Genomic DNA, 21,645 nt, shown 5'->3' with positions numbered 1-21,645 from the left:
CATTTAACGCCATATACTCTGTAGTGTGAGTTTGTTTGGTAATGATACAGTATGGGGACATGTGTGTAACCTTTGCCCTGTCCCTGTCTATCTCCCTAGACTGTGACCCAGCAGGAGCACTGCGATGGCCAGCTGCCACAGTAGCCATGCAGACAACGCCAAAGCTCCTCCTCCCTCAGCCTCACGGCCGCCACCTGTGCCCAAGCTCCACGTCCAGGGCTCGCTGTCCCGGAAGTCCATCACCATCCACTTCTCGCCCCTGGGCGAGGAGGAAGAGGAGCTCTATGGGGCAGTTGCGTCCTCTCCTCATCCCCCTGCTGCACCCAAGGAGGACCCAGGCATTGTGAAGGCCCTGGAGGCCAGTGAGGATCTGATCCTTGAAGGAGCCGGGTTGAACTCTGAGGCTCAGGCTGCAGTTCTGCCTATGTCGTCCTCAACTGGTCCTCAAAGCTCCATTACCTCCACATTACCCTCTGAACCGAAGAGCTCCTCTCCTTCCCCTGCCTCCAACTGTAAATCCACTTCCTCTCCCTCCAAGTCTAGCGGCAAACTTTTCTTCAGCCTGGTCAAGTCTCTATCCTCTGACATCGTCGAGCCTTCTGAGATTGTCTCCATCACCCCCGCTGCCCCCACTTCCGTGCGCCACCGCCACCCGATGAAAACCCTGGTCAAGTCACTCTCCTCTGACACCTCCCAGGAATCCTCCTCCTCCTCCTCGCCCTACCGTCTCTCAGACTCCCGCCTCCACCTGCAACTCTTCAAGCAGTTCACCCAATCCCGTGCCCCGGTGGGTGTTGTTGCCGGGGGTGACTCCAAGACTGCACCTTCCTCGACGCTCACCTCCCCAGACAGCCGCAACTTCTTTAAGGCGTCTGTGGAGGCGAGCATCGAGGACACTAAGCGCCGTTTCTCCGAGGCCATCTACGAGCCTCTCCAGATGTTAAATAAAATCATGGAGGACAAGAGCGGAGGCATTGGCAGCAGTGCCTTCCGGTCCAAAGCGCTCTCGTCCAGTGCTTCGGAGCTCACCTGCCTGGCCTCCCTCAACAACGGCCAACCAGAGAGCAACAACAACTGCAGCATCAAGGAGGAGGAAACCGGGGATGACTGGGAGTCCGAGGGAACCGGAAACGGAGCCAGCTTGCCAAATCCCACCGCTGACACCAGTCACACCAGAAGTCCTAAGATGTCCTCCTCCGTTTCCGCCTCTCACGGCCTGGACAAGTGCTCCATGTCGGCCCTGGCCAAGCTGGAGGACGAGGACTTCTGTGTCCTGTCTAGTGAGGACTTTGAGGATACCGATGGGGATTATGTTGACAGAACGAACAATACATGCAGCCAAGTGAGACTTCCCCCTAGTGGCAGTCCGGAACTATGCAGTGACGACAAGTCAGAGGGAGAAGATCCACCACCCAGCATTCCACACTACACCCTGATCATCATCACAGCGCTGGTCTACGGGTACTTCGTGTTGCCCCTGCCCACCTACGTTGGGGGTATGCTGCTCGGAGTGGGACTAGGGTTCATGCTAGCTATCGCTGTGGTGTGGTTGGCCGGACCCAAGCCTTCTGGCAATCGCTCCAGACATCCCAGACACCAGGGGAGGCTGTGGAACATGGCCCAGAGGGGCATCAAAGAGCCAAACATCTTCAAGGTGAGGAACTCCATGGTCTTCTAACCTATTGGTTTTCTAACCCCTTCTCAGGGACCCCCAGATGTTTCACAATTGAGTTGTACCCTGGAACTACCACTCCGGATTCACTAAGCAAGGGCTTAATGATTAGTCGCGAAGTGGGATCAGTAGTGCTAGTTCTGGAATAGAGCAATTTCATTGGGCAGTCTGGGGATCCCAGAGGAGAGGTTTGAAATCACTGTAAAAACCAATTAACTGAAGATATGCAGAAATCCATGGTCACACGAATAGGCAGTGGTGCTGAACACAGCCCCAGAAATGAAAGATTCATAACACCATGTTATTATTACCTAGCTAATGGCCGGATTTCTATTTGTTAACAATGAGAGACCTGCTGTGGTAAGGTATCACGTTGAACTTTCCCAATACTTGTGTTATATCAGAGCAAATCTGTTTTCGACCGAACATTATAGAGATCGATTTCTCAAGGTTGACCTGTAATTCACTAGCCTTGATCTCATGAGTGTTCATTGTAAATTTAATAAGAAGCTGGATGACCGTCTTGTAGCCTGGTCTTAATAGCTGCAAAATTATTATTTTAGCTCCTGCTGTTGTCAATGTAATACTGTTTTCATAAAAGCACCTTTAAAATACTTTCACATGAAACTACTAATGTTCCCAGATTATTCAGAAATCTTAGTTGGAGGATTTCCTCCCTGCTTATTCTCTCCTAATTCCAGGAATCCTCCAACTGGTGACTTCTTAAAGAACCTGGGAATTTGGGAATTGTGCAAACCTTGTAGAGAATGAATTGTAAGAGCACCGTGAAGTAGGCCTAGATCAGGTCTCTTTTTAGACTGACTGATCACCTGCTCCAGAATCTCCCATAAGTGTTCAATTGGTTTGAGATCTGGTGACTGAGACGCACACAGACACCCTACCCTTTGAGACCCCACTTTCAAAGTCACAGATTTCTTCTAGACATTGTAGCCAAAATAATGGCACAAGGGAACTAAGCATGATGGGACAATAATTTCTTAATTAACTCAGGAACCTCACCTGTGTGGCACCACCTGCTTTCAATATACTTTGTATCCCTCATTTACACAAGTGTCCTTTATTTTGGCAGTTACCTGTACAATGTTTCAGCACCCATCCTGATCCTTGACTGGCTTAAAGGCATACTTCGGGACTTTAGCAATGAGACGATTTATCTACTCCCCCAGAGTCAGGTGAACTAGTGGATACCATTTCTGTGTCTCGGTGTGCAGTATGAAAAGTTCCAGGTAGTTTTGCAAACCAATGCTAACTAACGTTAGCGCAATGACTGGAAGTCTATGGGTATCTGCTAGCATCCTCTCGCAGCCTTTTCTATTATCCTCCTCTAGACTACTGACTAGTCTCTAGACAAATGCAGATGCCTGTTGTGACTGACCACATAAAGTGCCATTCAGAGAAGAAATATGCCTATTTGAGCATCAAATGAGATCGTCTCGCTCACCACTTTGATGTCAGAGGGAACAAAAGGGTGAGGCTCAGAGGCAAATATACCTCATCCTCCATTGTTAGCGCTAATAGACAATAAATTACCTGAGGGAAGTTGTTTTAGCGCTAGCCAGCTGGCTCATTCAGCAGCATTAGCACTCAAATGGATCAGACAGACCATACCCACTGTGGCTATATATCATACTCAAAGCCTGTTAGCCTACTTCTCTTCACTGCTAATGCCCTCCATAGCTTGCCAGACAGTAATAGACTCTGTGGTAGAGTGGTCACCCCACGTCCCGTGGCCCTCTTCCAAATGATGTCACCTCTGTACTGGCTGTGAAGGCCAGTCGGTCAGTCGCATAATATAATGGAGAGGGTTCACTGTCTTGTTTGACCCCCACATATTGGAAAGCTGATGATAACATCACCGGCAGACAGCACACAAGCACATTAACTGGCAGGCTTTACTGTCCTGGGCTTGGCCTTGTCAGTCAAAGGGACAGTGTATGGTGGTGTTTGGGACACAAAAGGGATAGGCTTTGTTCAGGACTATAATATGAGAATTTGGTGACAACAGTGTCTTCTCTCTTTCTGTGTCTCGCTCTCTTTCTCTCATTCTCTCACATTCCCTCTCTGTCTCCTCTCTTTTTTTTGTAATTCTCTCCCTCTCTCTCTCTCGCTCTCCCTCCTCCCTCCATGTCTAGCTGTAGGAGCAATAGAACCAGCACATCTAGGCCTATATCAAGTTTCCTGCTGGAGACTTGTGTGTCTGTGATGGCAAAGCTCTAGGGGCCGTCTTGATCTCTGCGAAGAGGAAGGGACGAGATGAGACTGGAAGGTTGCATCCTAAATGGCACCCTATTCCCAATATAGTGCACTACTTCAGACTCAGCTGACGAGGAGAAGAGGCAGCGAGTTACTAGATGACTGCTGTCGCGATTTTACTATCTTCAATCTACTGCCGTTGGATGAGGATTGTGCTAGTGGTTCAAGGCCACACCGGCGGTGAAATATTTCACATGGTGGAATGAAATAACGTGAGCAATATGCACTGGTTGTAAAAGCGATGATAGCCACTAGGAGCAACTAGGAGCACTATACCTAACAGTGCAGACCATCAGGGTTGAGGTGAAGTCGTGGATAGTTCTGTGTTTGAGTCTGTGAAGGTATCACCTTTGTTTGAAGGTTAAGCTTTTTAGAAGTTACCGGTCCCGTCTGTGGCATAGGGCATGTCCAGGGATTTAGACTGAATTCATTTCCACCCCTTAGATTTGATTACGCCTAGTAGTTTAATGAAGCTGTTGGTAGCAGTGACATTAGAACATACACACACACACACACACACACAGTGTGCAGTCTAAGCCAGCAGGAGTGATTTTATGAGGGGAAAACATCTAGATAAATCAACACAGTTCATTTTCTACCATAAAGTTTTATAATTGACCTCCACACCAAATATGTTTGGAAGCTATTTTTCAAAAACAAATTATGACCTTTTGACCCACCAAACTACATCATTTTGGTCTAACTACACACATGGTGCGCCCTAGCTCACAAAGGGACTGGCTTTTCGTTTGAATACTTATTGCATGTTCATAAATTGAAATGACAACGCCAACAAACCCAGGAAAGGAGCCGAAAGGCTATCTACTAAGCCAAAGAGACAGTGAAAGGATTGGCTAAGGTCCATTGACAAGACATGCGTCATATCTCTCAGCAGCCTACTTTGAGCATTACCAAAGCCATCTTATCTGTTCCAGACCATTTCTACACGCACACCGGAGTTGTGATCTCAATTCTGACACAATGATTGTGATTTAGTTTCTATACATAGACGGAATCGGATGTTCATGCATTTAACATTCATTTGCTTTGTCAGGTGCCTAAAATCATTGTAGTGTCTTTCCGGAAGGGTTCAGCAGTACTGGAGGTTCATACAGTGCATTCAGAAAGTCTTCAGACCCCTTGACCTTTTTCTCATTTTGTTGCTTCACAGCCTTATTCTAAAATGGATGCAATTATTTATTTGTCTCATCAGTCTACACACAATACCCTATATTGACAAAGTGAAAACAGGTTTTTATACATTTTATAAATGTATAAAAAAAATATATATATATTTACATAAGTATTCAGACCCTTTGCTATGAGACTTGAAATTGAGATCAGCTGCATCCTGTTTCCATTGATCATCCTTGAGATGTTTCTACAACTTGATTGGAGTCCACCTGTGGTAAATTCAATTGATTGGACATGATTTGGAAAGGCACACACCTGTCTATATATGGTACCACAATTGACAGTGCATGTCAGAGCAAAAACCAAGCCATGAGGTCGAAAAAATTGTCCTTAGAGCTCCGAGACAAGATTGTGTCAATGCACAGATCTGGGGATGGGTACCAAAAAATTGCCTGACTAATTTCTCCATCTCACCCTGCAGGGCTGGATGAATGAGATAGTGAACTACGACCCGGAGACATACCATGCCACTCTGACCCACTCTGTGTATGTGAGACTGGAGGGCTCCATCCTGCGCCTGTCCAAACCCAACCGCAACATTGCCCGGCGGGCCACGCATAACGAATCCAAGCCCGACGTCACCTATATCAGCCAGAAGATCTACGACCTCACTGACAGCAAGGTGGGTGCATTTCCGCCTAGGTACAGATCTTGGATCAGCTTCCCCTACCCCAATCCTAACCTTAACCATTTTAAAGTGGAAAATGCAGATTGACCCACGATCAGCTACGGGCGGGGGTGAAGACGGGTTGTGGGTGTATGTGTCACCATCTGCTATATATTACATATAGTATATGTGGTGTGTGTACTTGGCCTTTGGTCTTCGAGGCAATTTCAGTTTAAGTTCCCATTAGGCCACACACACACCCAACTCAATCAATTCTTGTATTCCCTCTCTAGATCTTTCTGGTGCCCCAAAATCTGGCCAGGAAGCGCGTGTGGAACAAGAAGTACCCTATCTGCATCGAGCTGGCCAAGCAGGACGACTTCATGTCCAAGGCAGAGGGCGACCGCAGCGAAACCACACACGAGAGAACCACGACCACAGGAGAGGCCACCGCGGGGACGGAGGAGGCCAAAAGGTCCTGTGGTCCAGAGCTGACCCTGTACCTGTTTGGTCGGACAGGGAGGGAGAAGGAGGAGTGGCACCGGAGGATTCTGCTGGCCTCCAAGCCCCTCAAGACGGGGATGAAGAGAGCCACCAGTCTGCAGGGGATTAAGACTGGTCAGTGGATTGATCTAGGTGACACACACACACAAACACACACACACACACACACACTCACGGACCAACTTACACACACATTCTTCCATACTAGTTATTTACAGGAAGTTGTTGCTTGTTTAGTCTCTTGACTCAACAATCATGTCTGGCGCTAGCATGCTTACGCATATATAGTGTGACAATGTGAATGCACCTGAGGAAAGTGCAAGACTGCATTTGTATTTCATAATGCACATGAAATATTTTGATCTAGCTGCTTCTTTCTAATATCTTGTTCACCTTTGACCCCCCACCGTCAGCCTTGAACTCCCACAGCCGCAGCAGCAGCCGCAGCAGTCTGGACGAGGTGCTAGCGTCTCAGTCAAGGACCAAGGACTCAACAGCAGGCATAACAGCCAAGACCAAGTCCCTACTGGACTACAGTGTCTACATGGCCACCCTGGTACCCCCCGAGACTGGCACTGCCACTGCTACTGCCACCCCCATCGCTGCCACTAGTCCCGTAGTCCAGAGTCCACAGAGTAGTCCTGGGTTGGGCAAGAAGGTACAACAACAATCAACACTCCCTTATTTCTTTCTCTTTTTGTGTCTTTAAAAAAAAGAAAATACTTTACTGTACTATACTCTATTATTAAATTAATAATTTGTTTTTATTATACATCATTTCAGTAAATTAATCAAATTACAGTGCTAAGTTAAAGTTTATCATGCTTCCTTTTTTTTCTCCTCTTGTGTCCCCGCCTCCCTACCAGTTGCTGAGTAGCAGCAGCTTTGGCCCTGTCTTGGTGCTGGGGGAGGAGGAGCCTGTTGCCTGGGTGAACTCTCTGATTGGCCGGGTGGCATGGGACTTCCTGGGCGAGCCCTACTGGGCTGACGTGGTCTCGAAGAAGATCCAGATGAAACTCAGCAAGATCCGGGTGAGTGGCCTTTGACCTCTTGCCTCTCACCTATGGCCCTGTTGTGACAAAGGGCTTGTGTGCTTAAGAGCATTCTTACACTGTTGTATCTGTACTGTATTCTGTTACCACTGAGCTCCAGAAGGGATGAAGAAGAGGGAGAGTGCAAGGTTTATTTGGCTCGGAAGAAGAGTAGAGAGCGAGAATGGGCCATGCATGACTAATAATTAAAAAACAAAATAAAAATTGACCAGGGGACTTAATGCCTCACAGTGGAACCTTACGACTCTGCAGGGACACACACCACACACACACTCTAAATGTCAGCCACTTCCGCTGTGCAGCCCCGCCACAGGACTCAGAGACTCCACACTGGGCTCAGAGAGAGACCCTCATTCCTCTCTCTCTTCATCCCTGTTTTGTATCCTGGTCCTTCGATTACCCCCATTGTTTCATCTTTGGGGTTGTTACTAGCCCCACGATAGCCCTTCGTCTGGTCATATTCCCAATGTCATGTGGTGATGTTGGCTGTTAGTCTTGTTGTCTCAGCTAGCCGGCGTGAGGGAGTCGATAGGGGCCTTTGTGGCAGAAGAGAATGACTAGTAGAATGTGGGAGATGTCGAAGGAGCGAGTGAGTGGCCTGTTACCATCAACCTCTAACTTGCACTTACTATACCCCTGCAGCTGCAGACTGTGTGTGTGTGTAAAAAGATCTGCTTGACTGTTTCTTTCTCCTCCAGCTCCCCTACTTCATGAACGAGCTGACCCTGACAGAGCTGGACATGGGCGTGGCCACTCCCAGAATCCTTGGCGCCTCCAAACCCTCAGTGGACCATCAAGGTAAGAACCCTGGATGTGTGCTACTGTACTGTCCATCAACCAAATCCTGACCAATGAAGAAAATTGCAATGCATTGTGTTTATACACACACTCAAACACACATACTCTGCCACTAACACACTCGCTCAGCCAGGCTCCCACTGTGCAAGGTGGTTTGAATTCCACTTCACACCGCTCCTGCGTTGCAATTGATCCCCTCCGCTGCGTGGTGACATTGTGGCAGATGTAGGGCTTTCATTTAGAGCCGTGCTGTGCAATCTGTTTATTAGAATCACTGTTTCATTCAGGAAGGCCCTTTACGAGAAGGCATGAACTGTAGAATCAGGCCAGCATGGTTCTCTATAAACATACGGGCAGTTGTTTGTATGTCGTGTCGTGGAATTATTCCCATCAAAAGGAAAGACCTTTTACATTTCTTCAAAACACATCAACTTTATTATTTCATTCCAGTAGTAATCGAGCTTGTCAACGAGAGCCCCCCCCCCGTAGTTGATTCGTTGAGAGCCCAACCAGCAGGACTATGCCACAGCATTTTATAGTAACGTCCATCCTCCTGGATGTTCAGGACAAATCACAGATGAGAGAATTTATTCAAAGGCACATTTTGCTCTCATGCAACAGATGTCAAGATTTACTGCTCGCTTGTACAAAAATACTAACGCAACCTAGAATACTAAATATTTTCTTTTTAAAGAAACTGGTGATTAGTTCTCCCTGTTACCGACAGACAAACACACAGACACTAATCATGAAATGGAATGTTGTCTAATCACCAATCCATTGTAAACCCACTGTCAGTGTTAAAGAAGCCTGCTTTCAGCCCACACACACAGAGGAGTGTTCTAGAAATCCCCTATTCTGTTGCATAAAACAACCATTTTATGCAATAACAGTATTATAACAATCTTGTCATTTCTGTTCTGACAGGCGCACTGTTGATTTACATCCTCTGATTTATTCGCGCACGTCGCTACTGTTTAACACATGTACATTCTCTCTCTTTGCTCTGTCCTAGTACGGACGTGTCGGTGTGTTTTGTGATGACTCCCCACCACTCCCTTATCCAGCCCCTTTCTCTGATTTAATAAGATTGTAATATTAGGGCTCTGTGTTGAGTTCATCGGCTCTGTCATAACCCCTGGACCAGGGGACAGCAACACCACCGAGAGACACTGTGTAATGCTAGCTAACAGTGCTAACAACGACCAAGCGACCACAATGACACAGTAGGTTATTCATTGAACGAGACGCCAGACTGGTCCGTGTCGGTGATGACTTTATGCTTCCATTCTATATTGTAAGACTTAAGAATTTTAACATTTACGTTCATCAACAGGAGGAGCATTTCCAATCCCAGTAGGGGCAATACCTCAACTCAATGAATATATCTATTAAGAAGAATTTGATCATTATGTTCCACAGGAGTCTACCCAATCCTGATAGGCGTTTACTCACTCAATATCACTCATTGACAACGTTATCGACGAGTACCGTGCTATGTTAATCAAGCTCTTGTTTAGAATATTATGCTACTGTGATGGATTGTGTTTTGCGGGAAAATGCCTTGCTAAGTACAATGTAATCAAGTCCTGAGCTGTTGAGTGGGTCACATGGTTATCTGTTAGACTGAGTAAATAAAGGCTGAGGTACACTAGAGGGGCCATAGGCTTGGCTGTTAGTTGCACAACCAGCTTCTCAGTACAAACACACTGCAGTTCGTAGAGTACAGTTGAGCAGAAGTTTGGACGGTACATAATATGAATCAGCTCATAATATGAATATGCCTCAACTTTAGTAGAGTGACTGTCGGTTGGTTGCTTTCTAGCAGAAGAGTCTCTCGTAACATCTAACCGTCAAGCACCTTCCCTTCCGTATTTGCACAGTAGGTAATCATTATTGGGTGCATACACAGCACATGTCATTTCTGGGTACATACACCCTTAATGAAGTTATGCCCCACAGTGTAGATTTTCTTGCATCTTATTAGTGTGTGAATATTAGGAGAGATGGTTTAATGTGACATGTAGATCAGGTATGACTGGCCCACTGAATTCCCCACTCCATTGGGGCATGGCCCTCCTATGGCCTCCATCCTATGGCCTCGAATTTTAATTGATGTCGCCCTCTCTTTTAAATTGCATATTCAATAACTTACAAAAAAAATTGAAGCTGAAATGGGGAATTTTATTTTAGGAATAAGGCCTGTTTTTCTTTTGAAGCCAGAAGGAGGCTAGTATAAGCTACATTTTGCCTTTACTAGACTACGGGGATATTTTATATATGAATGCTTCCGCTCAGAGTTTGAGATCAATTGACACTCTTTACCATGGCACTTTGAGATTTATTTTAAACTGCAAAACCCTTACGCACCACTGCACTTTGTATACCAGGGTTGGCTGGCCTTCTCTAGTCACTCGTACGCTCAATCACTGGTATACTTTTATTTATGCCAGCAGCATACCACCCTGCATACCACTGCTGGCTTGCTTCTGAAGCTAAGCAGGGTTGGTCCTGGTCAGTTCCTGGATGGGAGACCAGATGCTGCTGGAAGTGGTGTTGGAGGGTCAGTAGGAGGCACTCTTTCCTCTGGTCTAAAAAAAATATCCCAATGCCCCAGGGCACTGCCCTGTGTAGGGTGCCATCTTTCGGGTGGGACGTTAAACGGGTGTCCTGACTCTCTGAGGTCATTAAAGATCCCATGGCACTTATTGTAAGAGTAGGGGTGTTAACCCCGGTGTCCTGGCTAAATTCCCAATCTGGCCCTCAAACCATCACAGTCACCTAATCATCCCCAGTTTACAATTGGCTCATTCATCCCCCTCCTCTCCCCTGTAACTATTCCCCAGGTCGTTGCTGCAAATGAGAATGTGTTCTCAGTCAACTTACCTGGTAAAATAATGGATAAATTAAAAAAATTACAAAGCCATTTTGGGTTTACTACCTTTTAATTTTGGGCATTTTTATTTTTCAGAAATGTGGTGGGTATTCTCTTCGTTCGCTTGACTTTATCCTGCTAACTGTTCCAAATGTCCCAACGGAATTTGGTAAAAGGGCTTTTATGTACTCTGCGCCATCGTCTTGGAACGCCTTACAAAATACTTTTAAACTGGAAGAACTTGTCCCGATTGCTGTTTTTAAATCACTGATGAATGATTTCGAGACCGATTCCCTGACCTGTCAATGTTTTTAATTTGCTGTTTTGGATTTTTTTATACTCTTGTGAATTCTATGGTTTTTACTAGATTACTTGTAGTTTTTCATGTTTGTCTGTAATTTTTGTAATGACTTGGTGCTGCCTATCTTGGCCAGGACGCTCTTGAAAAATATATTTTAAATCTCAAGAGCCCTTCCTGGTTAAATATAGGTGAAATAAATAAATTAGCTAGGGCCCAGTCTTTAATCTGCTTCCCCCATGGGGCTGAGTTACAGACAAGAAGAGTTGAACACTAGTGAAAGAATGTGCGTTTCTATGTCTGGCAGTTGGATTGTCGCTTCTCTACACTACCCATCTTTCTTTCATTCTACCAGTTTCTCTGTTCCCTCACTCTGTTCCTCTCATACCATTTCTTCCTCTTTTTGCCAAACACTCTCTGTCTCTGTCTCTCGGTGTCTACCTGCTGTTCCTCTGTGAGTCACTGCCTCCAGTGTTTTGTCATTTCTATTACCCGGCGCTCTGAATAGACTTGATGGGAGAGGAAATGGATTCCACCACAGGCTGAGGGGAACAGATTCTGTTGGATCAGAGTTGGAGGAATGCACTTCCACTACACTCAGGGGGACTGGGTTATGTTCATTAGTCACCAAACAGTAAAGTATTGAGTGAAATGGGGAGGGGCTACTTACTCTTTTCCAATAAGAATGAACACAACCCAGGCTTCCACAGACAACCATTTTTTTTGTGGGTTGTTAATTGTGTTTTTGTGCGAGTTGTTATGGGTTTAAAGAGTAATCAGCTTTCTGGGAAAATACTGTGTTATCGCCTGATGTTTTGCAGTCTAAGATGTTGTCAATGATATAGTGGTTCGATCCAACTAGGTTACAGAGTCCCACTATCTCGCAACCTAATGTTCCTTAGTAATGATCATATGCTGCAACCGTTTCGAAATAGGCCCCAAAGTAAGTAGGGATTAGGTCAATATTGAACTCTCACGAACAGTAGAATTTGCTGACGAATCTAGCTGGAAAACATTCATTTTACATCAACAAATAACCTTCAATTCATTACATTTTCATCTCAAACATGTTTATTTTATTTTTATTTTGGCAACCCCACTGCAGTGCCAATCCCCCCCCCCCCCCCCCCCCCCACACACATATTTGCTAGAGTTCACCAACGTTTCAATCATTTGCATTGGAACAAGAGTACACAACTATAATGATTCTTAAGGAAAAGATTCCTCTAGCTTACATTCTAAAGAAACGTTTACATAATCCAGGACTGTTAGAGGCCCAGTCTGTCCTCCAGGCAGCTCAAGGTCTCTGCCTTCTGCCCTTACTGGAAACTGCTGGGCAACCACGATCAATAAAACTCACTGGCAGTGGAATAGACGGTGGACCTAAGGACCCACATCTTTCTCTCAGTCTGTCTGTCTGGTCCTGCTCTGCTCGTCTGTCTCGTCACCATTCCAGCTCACCCCAATTAGGCCAGAGTTGGTCGTTCAATACATCTCTCGCAGCTAGCGATTTGGTGCTCCTCCCCCCACGCTATCAGCCCTGCCCTCCCTTAACCCCTAACGCTGTCGGGCACAGCCTTATTATCACCGGGGCCACACAGCGTTTGGCAAGGGCCACAAGTCCCCTGGCTTTCTCTCTCTCTCACACACCATGGGGATGTGGTCTGAGTGGACAGGGCTGGGGTGCGTTTGTGTACGTTTTGCGTTGTCTTGTGGTCACTTAGCACAGCTAGCGTTCAGGCTTGGCGAGGACGGTTGTGGAGAAAGAAGCGCAGCTTCTCCAACTCTCTGGGAGTGTTCACCCTGTAGGTGAATGGTGTCACTAGTTGGTTTTCATGCATAGTTCCTCGTTTTCTCAACCTGCTGTGTTTCTGTGAAATCAACAGGAACAGTGAGGCTACAGGTCAACTCAAATGTTACTGTTTATGATTTTCTTCTCTTAAGCTTAAAGTCCTAGGTAAATTACCTTGGATGAAAGCCCACTAAAAAAACTGGCCAACAATACTTGAAAATGTATATAATACTCTATGCTAATTACTCTATGCTAATTATTGTACCAAAACTTTCTCTGTCTAGCTATCAAGTCTCTTCTAGCTGTAAGTAAACCTAACATATTTCATTTCAAAGCAGTGTAGTGCTGTACAGGAGACATACAGTTGTCTTTCTGTACACTGCTCTAAGAAACGCCATGATAAAGACCCTGTGATATAGAGGATGTGTGTTATTCAATTAGACTCATACAGAGCTTCACTGTTCATTTAAGGATCTCTTTACTTTGCTCCCTTCGTCTTTCCCTCGATCCTAGTCTCCCAGTCCCTGCCGCTGAAAAACATCTCCACAGCATGAATCTGCCACCACCATGCTTCACTATAGGGATGGTATTGGCCAGGTGATGAGCGGTGCCTGGTTTCCTCCAGACTTGAGGCTTGGCATCAGGCCAAGGAGTTCAATCTTGGTTTCATCAGACTAGAGAATCTTGTTTCTCATGATCTGAGAGGCCTTTATAGGTGCCTTTTGGCAGACTCCAAGCAGGCTGTCATGTGCCTTTTTACTGTGGCTTACGTCTGGCCACTCTACCATAAAGGCCTGATTGGTGGAGTGCTGCAGAGATGGTTGTCCTTCTGGAAGGTTCTCCGATCTCCACAGAGGAAATCTGGATCTCTGTCAGTGACCATCAGGTTCTTGTTCACCTCCCTGTTCTTCTCCTCCGATTGCTCAGTTTGACCGGGCGGCCAGGTCTAGGAAGTATTGGTGGTTCAAATCTTCGTCCATTTAAGAACGATGGAGGCCACTGTGTTCTTGGGGACCTTCAATGCTGCAGACATTTTTTGGTACCCTTCCCCTGATCTGTGCCTCGACACAATCCTGTGTCGGAGCTCTACGGACAATTCCTTCGACCTCATGGCTTGGATTTTGAATTGGAATTGAATTTACCACAGGTGGACTCCAATCAAGTTGTAGAAATATCTCAAGGATGATTAATAGAAACAGGATGCACCTGAGCTAAATCTCTCATAGCAAAGGGTCTGAATTCTTATCTACATAAGGTATTTCTGTTTTCACTTTGTCTTTATGGGTTATTGAGTGTAGATTGATGAGGAAATAAATGAATTTAATACATTTTAGAGTAAGGCTTTAACTTAACAGAATGTGGAAAAAGTAAAGGGGTCTGAATACTTTCCGAATGCACCGTATGAGTCTGTGTGTCATCTATTGATCGACTGTCTGATTAAGCCGGTAGAATTCCCATCATTCCTGCTGTGGGAGAGATACAACTGGTGTGTTAGTGTGAAGTCTTACTGTGTTGCTAAGAGAGAGTGTATGGTCTCTCACTAACAAACACACACGCCTGCATCATCTATCAACCCAGGAGTGCCCCCTAGTGGTGTAAAGTGGCTCTCTCCCAAAATACACTTCCATGATGTGTGTGTGTGTGTGTGTGTTACCGTGTGTGTGCGTCTGTATTCCCGTGCTGCTGTGTAATAGTGTGTGTGATGGTCCCCCTGTTCGGAGAACCCAGGTCTGCCCCATGTGAGGGAGGCTTTGGGCCGGGGCCTTGATAGGGTATTTCTCTAACCCAGATTAACAGAGCTGGGGCTTTCAGAAGAGATGCATGTTTATGCAGCGAGCAGCACCCCGCTGACATCAAACGAGCCCTGTGAGGGGTATCGCACGGTGTCCAACTGTTTCCCCTCTGTTCAAAGGGTCCTGTGATCTCTCTCTTTTTAATATCCCTCACTTCGGTTCTCTTCCACTGTCTGGCAATGGGATAAGGATGGGGGGAAAGAGGGAGAGGGCAGGGAGATTTGAGAGCGGGATGAACGTGGAGGTCCGAGATGCTAGGGGGAGGGGAAGAGGCAGGGGAGTGAGGAAGACTGGGCGGGAGAAGTCAATGGCAGACTGAAGGCTAGTGTCCTGGAGCATTCGCCACAGACTGAGAACCTTTAGCCAGATCTACTCAACTTTTAGGCTCTGCAGATCTGGAAAGTTCATCACTTACTGTAGTTTCCAATAACTTTACCTGAAGCGCTGCGATTTGTCTTCATGCTACGGTTAATGGTGGTAGGTTACTGTTCAATGCTGGGTCAAGTAGTTTGGTTTGTCAAAGTAATTTTGACTACACACACGGGGACACACGCACGCAGACTTGTCATCGCCCGCCCTACACACACACCAACCTCTGTCTGTCTGTCTCCCCAGGTCTGTGGTTTGACTTGGAGATTTCGTACAGCGGCTCCTTCCTGATGACCCTGGAGACTAAGATGAACCTGATCAGACTGGGGAAGGACGGAGATGGCGTGCGCATCAGAGACATCAGCAAGGATGGGTAAGGGGAAGGAACGGTCCTCACTAAACACAACACTGACTGGTGTGTGACCTACTCTAATCATGATTATAAACGTTCATTCTAGGTTTACAGTGTAGGGTATTTATTAACAGTATTTTAACTATGAAACATTGAATGAACATAATTACTCTCGAAGGTGGTTGCACAGGGTGGAATAACCTTCATTTCCCACAGTAAACATTTGTGTAGCCATATGGGAAGTATGAGACATTCTCTTCACTATCCAGTGGGATATTCATCTTTTTAATAGCTGCTTTGTTGACAAATTTGCACTGACGTTCTTGAAACAACTGTTAAAGGTTTACACTGTTTTCCGCCTCTGAACACATAATGAGAGAATTAGCTTTCCACAGGATCAGGGGTTTAGCGACCTGTTCTCTTAACTGGTCTTCTGTACACTCTCCCTTTTTCTCTGTCCTTCCTTCCTTCCGTTCCTGGACGCACCCTTACATGGATATTTCCTTCACCTGGTGAGTGCTGAGTTTCTCTGGGGCCTTCTCGTTTCCATTTTCTTTTAATTTCAATCTGTTTTTGTGGTCATTTCATTACAGATGGCTTCCATCCCATCTAACTGACATTGTGAATGGGTTCGTTTTGTCAGTGTTCAGACTCATGTGAACGCTAAAACAAAGGGGATCTCAAGAGGATGCATCAATCCATACTCAGTGTTTTCCATTAGCGCCGGCTGATGCTGTCGGCTAATCAGCCAGTTAGACTCATTTGTAGCTTGCTACATTTTCCACTTCATATTAACTCGGTTACTTTTCATTTTAAAAGTTTCAATTCGCTAGTCCGTCGAGCCCTGTCCCGCTCGAATGAACAATATGATTATTTTACAGATCTATTGATAGGATAGGCGCCTGTCACAAAGCGAGCGATGACAGGAAACGCAGCAGAGAGGAAGAGTCGAAGCGAGAGGTTTCACTCTCTCCAAAATCTTTCCAAAATAAGCCCAATGCGTTTCTATGGGATTATTTTAGACCTAAGCTTGTCGCCTGTCTTCCCTTGTTTGGGACGACTCCCCCCATTGGTAGGGAGCATCTTGTCATTATATACAGATCTCTGGTTGTAGTTAAATTCCTTTACACGGAGTAGGTAGAGAGAGTGATGCTTGTGAAATCCACGACTTAGCCTATTTTAATTTCTGACACACATTTCTTTTGGGTGTTTCCACATAGCCAGCCACGCGGAGTCGTGGAACGTTGTAGACCATTTACTGTGCATTGATTAATAACTGAACAGCAAGTGTTTACTAGTTTATCATAGGTGTCGAACTGACTGAATATAGTCCTCCTATATACTTTTGCCATTCATAAATCACACAACGTGGTTATATGTATATGGTATCACATGGGGACAAGTAAACCAAAGGGTTTCCTAGGTTTCCTTTCCTAGGATGTCGTGTCTTGCCAGACAGTGACGCTGAAGTGAGTGACTCTCGTCTGTCAGTGTAGCCTACCAAATCGCATCAGTGTGAGAGTCGTTCACTTGTCTCCCTAAGTTTCATAGGCTACTGGTAGGCCGAGGCTTTTTTTCGCTTACATGCAGACAAATTATGAAAACATTTGATGAAGATGGCGATTCATCATTTCAGAAACAATAGGTAGTGGAGAGCCTCATTCTGGTCCAAATATGATAATTAGGGCCCTCACAAAATGCAGGCATTAAAATGGAATTCAACAATATTGAAAAAACTAAATGTATTGAAATGTAATTACTTTTCCCAAGTTTATCATAAGACATGAACTAGAGGTGGACCGATTATGATTTTTCAACGCCAATGCCGATTTATTGGAGGACCAAAAAAAGCCGATACCGATTAATCGGACAATTTAAAAAATATATATTTGTAATAATGACAATTACAACAATACTGAATGAACACTTATTTTAACTTAATATAATACATCAATAAAATCAATTTAGCCTAAAATAAAATGAAACGTGTTCAATTTGGTTTAAATAATGCAAATACAAAGTGTTGGAGAAGAAAGTAAAAGTGCAATATGTGCTATGTAAAAAAGCTAACGTTTCAGTTCCTTGCTCAGAACATGAGAAGAATATGAAAGCTGGTGGTTCCTTTTAACAGGAGTCTTCAATATATTCCCAGTTAAGAAGTTTTAGGTTGTAGTTATTATAGGAATTATAGGACAATTTCTCTCTATACGATTTGTGTATTTCATATACCTTTGACTATTGGATGTTCTTATAGGCACTTTAGTATTGCCAGTGTAACAGTATAGCTTCCGTCCTTCTCCTCACCCTTACCTGGGCTTGAACCAGGAACACATCGACAACTAAATATGCAGGTTTAACAAATGTATACTTGTGTATTGATTTTAAGAAAGGCATTGATGTTTATGGTTAGGTACACATTGGAGCAACGACAGTCCTTTTTCGCGAATACGCACCACATCGATTATATGCAACGCAGGCTAGATAAACTAGTAATATCATCAACCATGTGTAGTTAACTAGTGATTATGATTGATTGTTTTTTATAAGATAAGTTTAATGCTAGCTAGCAACTTACCTTGGCTTCTTACTGCATTCGCGTAACAGGCAGTCTCCTTGTGGAGTGCAACGTAATCAGGTGGTTAGAGAGTTGGACTAGTTAACTGTAAGGTTGCAAGATTGAATCCCCGAGCTGACAAGGTAAAAATCTGTCTTTCTGCCCCTGAACAAGGCAGTTAACCCACCGTTCCTAGGCTGTCATTGAAAATAAGAATGTGTTCTTAACTGACTTGCCTAGATAAATAAAGGTGTAAAAAAAAAAAAATGTCCAAATCGGTGTCCAAAAATACAGATTTCCGTTTTTTATGAAAACTTGAAATCGGCCCTAATTAATCGGCCATTCCGATTAATCGGTCGACCTCTAACATGAACAGAATCCATCAATGCAACTTTCTGAAGAGGCAATGAAAATGCCCGTCTGTATGCGTGTGGTGCGCGGGTCTACCACTTTGTGTAAGTCATTAACAATTATGCTAAATAAAAGTCTTCTGGTAGATGGCTTTCCCAACAACCTGCACAGTTAAATGTTAACTACAAACTACCCTATGTTTACCTGGAAAAATGATATCATGAGTGGGCATTTGTTTTGCAAACTCTAACATCACACTACTTGCTTGCTGTGCACATGAAACTACACACAAATGTTTATTTTATTTTTTTCAGACCTGAAGTGGTCTCTTGATGTGGTTTATGCGTTATTGTGGACTTAGAACACTCACATTTGTTGTTTCAAATTCACAATTTAAAAGAAAAACGAAAAACCTGAAACAAATGGAATCCTCTTAAAAACAAAACCTTTTAATACATTTTTCTAGATAATGTGGGCTATTTCATATTTCTGTTTTCATTTAACAACATCATTTGAAGAACTTCATTGTGGCAATTCATATCTTGCAGTTAAACTGTAAATAAGACTTTAATCTCAAAGGTTTAATGTTCTCTTAGTCCTGATCATATAACCCTAGACTGAGACACTGTCCAAAACAACTAACAATACACTGAACTCATGCGTTTTCAGTAACTTAAATTGTCATGTCTTTCTACACAATACCACAACAAATGTTTCAAATCTGTGAGAAACTCAATAAAGTATTCAATAATTCAATGTGCTCGGGGGGGGGGGCTGGCTGGCTTGCTTGCTTGCATTTTTTTTTATTTGGCTTGTTACTCTATGTACTTGTGTAAAACACTGCTCAATCGTGGGTGGGTGCGTGTGTGCTCCAATGAATTGTGTGGGAACTCGGTGAGACTACAAAGGGTCTAAATAACACTGAAAAACACTTGTATTTCCTTGTGTGAACATGCTTTGTAATTCATCACCCTCTGATGAATCCATACTGAATCGTGTGTGTGTGTGTGCCAGGTACAGACCACGGACGTACTGCCTGGCGGACAGTGATGAGGAATCATCCAGTGCAGGGTCCTCTGACGAAGAGGATAGTTCAGAGGTCACCAATGATGTCCCTGGAGCAGAGGGGTGAGACTAATTACAGTGTATTTACTTTTAGCCTGATTTATTTACCTTGTTTACCTTTTTTAAAGAACCTTTCTGTACTACTTGTATGTAATCCAGACTTTAACTTAATTCAGACTTTTACATAAATCAAGGTAGATTTGCGTGACAAAGTAACACCCCATAATCTCTCCTCTCCATTAGATACATGGGGGGCCGCCAGCCCAGTAAGATCATGCGCTTCGTGGACAAGATCGCCAAGTCCAAGTACTTCCAGAAGGCCACCGAGACGGAGTTCATCAAGAAGAAGATGGAGGAGGTGTCCAACACGCCCCTGCTGCTCACCGTGGAAGTACAGGCGCTCCGAGGAACACTGGCCGTTAACATCCCACCCCCGCCCACTGACAGGATATGGTATGTTCTTAACAGCATACATACATCATACCACCAACATGATATGCTACACCCCAACACATTCACACCACCTCAATACATAATGAATACATTTTAATATAGTATTATAGGGGTGCCAATCAAACACTTGTTGGCATACTGTTGTGCATTAGTTAATGCTGTTCTTCAATGCACTTGAGCCCTCTGCTGGTGACTGATCACATCCCTGGAAAACTGACATTTTATGTACCTTATTATTCTGAGTAACCTTTACCATTAACTTCTTGATGCACCCATCCCGTTACCGGGATAATTTTCGTCAAATCCGCTGAATTGCAGAGCGCCAAATTCAAATTAAATTATTACAAATATAAAAATTTTATGAAATCACAAGTGCAATATAGCAAAACACATCTTAGCTTGTTGTTAATCCACCTGGCGTGTCAGATTTCAAAAAAGCTTTTCGGCGAAAGCATACCAAGCGTTTATGTAAGGACATCTCTCTCAGTAGACAAAACATTACAAACAGCTAGCAGACAAATAGATTTGTCACGAAGTCAGAAAAGCAATAAAATGAATCGCTTACCTTTGATGATCTTCGGATGTTAGCACTCACGAGACTCCCAGTTACACAATAAATGTTCCTTTTGTTCAATAAAGATTATTTTTATATCCAAAATACCTCCATTTGGTTGGCGCGTTATGTTCAGAAATCCACAGGCTCGAGCGGTCACGACCGGGCAGACAAAAATTCCAAATAGTATCCGTAAAGTTCGTAGAAACATGTCAAAAGTTTTTTATAATCAATCCACAAGTTGTTTTTACAATATATAATCGATAATATTTCAAGCAGGACTGTAGCTTCTTCAATTGGAGAGAGAAAGAATATGTCTGCTCCAAGCTGTTGCACATGCAAAACTCTGCTGGCACCCAGCCATACAATGACGCAATGTGATCTTTCTCGCTCATTTTTCAAAATAAAAGTCTGAAACTATGTCTAAAGACTGTTAACACCATGAGGGAGCCATAGGAAATGGAATCTGGTTGATATCCCTTTAAATGGAGCGAAGGCAGGCAATGGAACAGAGAGCTTTCAGGAAAACAGCACACCCGGGTTGGATTTTCCTCAGGTTTCCGCCTGCAATATCAGTTCTGTTATACTCACAGACAATATTTTGACAGTTTTGGAAACGTTAGTGTTTTCTATCCTAATCTGACAATTATATGCATATTCTAGATTCTGGGCCTGAGAAATAGGCAGTTTCATTTGGGTACGTTTTTCATCCAAACATCAAAATACTGCCCCCTACACTCGAGGTTAACTTGCCCACACAGTACAATAACCAATGACTGCGTGATCTGTTATAGTTGAAATCTACACCCTGGTGTTTCTCTAGTGTGTTTGTTGACTCTGTTTTGAATCGCAGGTATGGCTTCAGGAGTCCACCCCACCTGGAGCTAAAGGCTCGGCCCAAACTGGGAGAGCGAGAGGTCACACTGGCCCACGTCACCGACTGGATCGAGAAGAAACTGGACCAGGAGTTTCAGGTATGTGTGTGTCTGCATGCCTGTGTCTGCATGCCTGTGTCTGCATGCCTGTGTCTGCATGCCTGTGTCTGCATGCCTGTGTCTGCATGCCTGTGTCTGCATGCCTGTGTCTGCA

At 44.5% G+C, this 21,645-nt stretch overlaps 1 protein-coding gene across 9 annotated transcripts in view; it reads left to right on the top strand.

Moving 5' to 3' along the window:
* The window catches only part of LOC139370486 (testis-expressed protein 2-like), a 58,114-nt gene that overhangs the window by 33,254 nt on the left and 3,215 nt on the right, over window positions 1–21,645 (top strand). For 4 of the 9 annotated variants that reach the window (XR_011627139.1, XR_011627140.1, XM_071109993.1 and 1 more), the window contains exons 3-12: window positions 100–1,654; window positions 5,562–5,762; window positions 6,041–6,365; window positions 6,665–6,909; window positions 7,118–7,282; window positions 8,002–8,101; window positions 15,475–15,601; window positions 19,500–19,613; window positions 19,794–20,003; window positions 21,410–21,530. Coding sequence is in view for 7 of the 9 variants with exons in the window: in XM_071109993.1 (XP_070966094.1) it covers window positions 125–1,654; window positions 5,562–5,762; window positions 6,041–6,365; window positions 6,665–6,909; window positions 7,118–7,282; window positions 8,002–8,101; window positions 15,475–15,601; window positions 19,500–19,613; window positions 19,794–20,003; window positions 21,410–21,530 (3,138 nt within the window). In the remaining 2 variants the exon portion in view is untranslated. Of the gene's footprint in view, window positions 1–99; window positions 1,655–5,561; window positions 5,763–6,040; window positions 6,384–6,664; window positions 6,910–7,117; window positions 7,283–8,001; window positions 8,102–15,474; window positions 15,602–19,499; window positions 19,614–19,793; window positions 20,004–21,409; window positions 21,531–21,645 lie in introns of all 9 variants that reach the window. The other 5 variants (XM_071109996.1, XM_071109997.1, XM_071109990.1 and 2 more) reach the window with 3 other exon arrangements.

The sequence above is a fragment of the Oncorhynchus clarkii genome, chromosome 17, assembly GCF_045791955.1.
Source record: "Oncorhynchus clarkii lewisi isolate Uvic-CL-2024 chromosome 17, UVic_Ocla_1.0, whole genome shotgun sequence".
NCBI classification, from domain to species: Eukaryota; Metazoa; Chordata; class Actinopteri; order Salmoniformes; family Salmonidae; genus Oncorhynchus; species Oncorhynchus clarkii.
The sequence above is the reverse complement of the archived record's forward strand: the minus strand, read 5'-3'. Positions and strand labels throughout refer to the sequence as shown.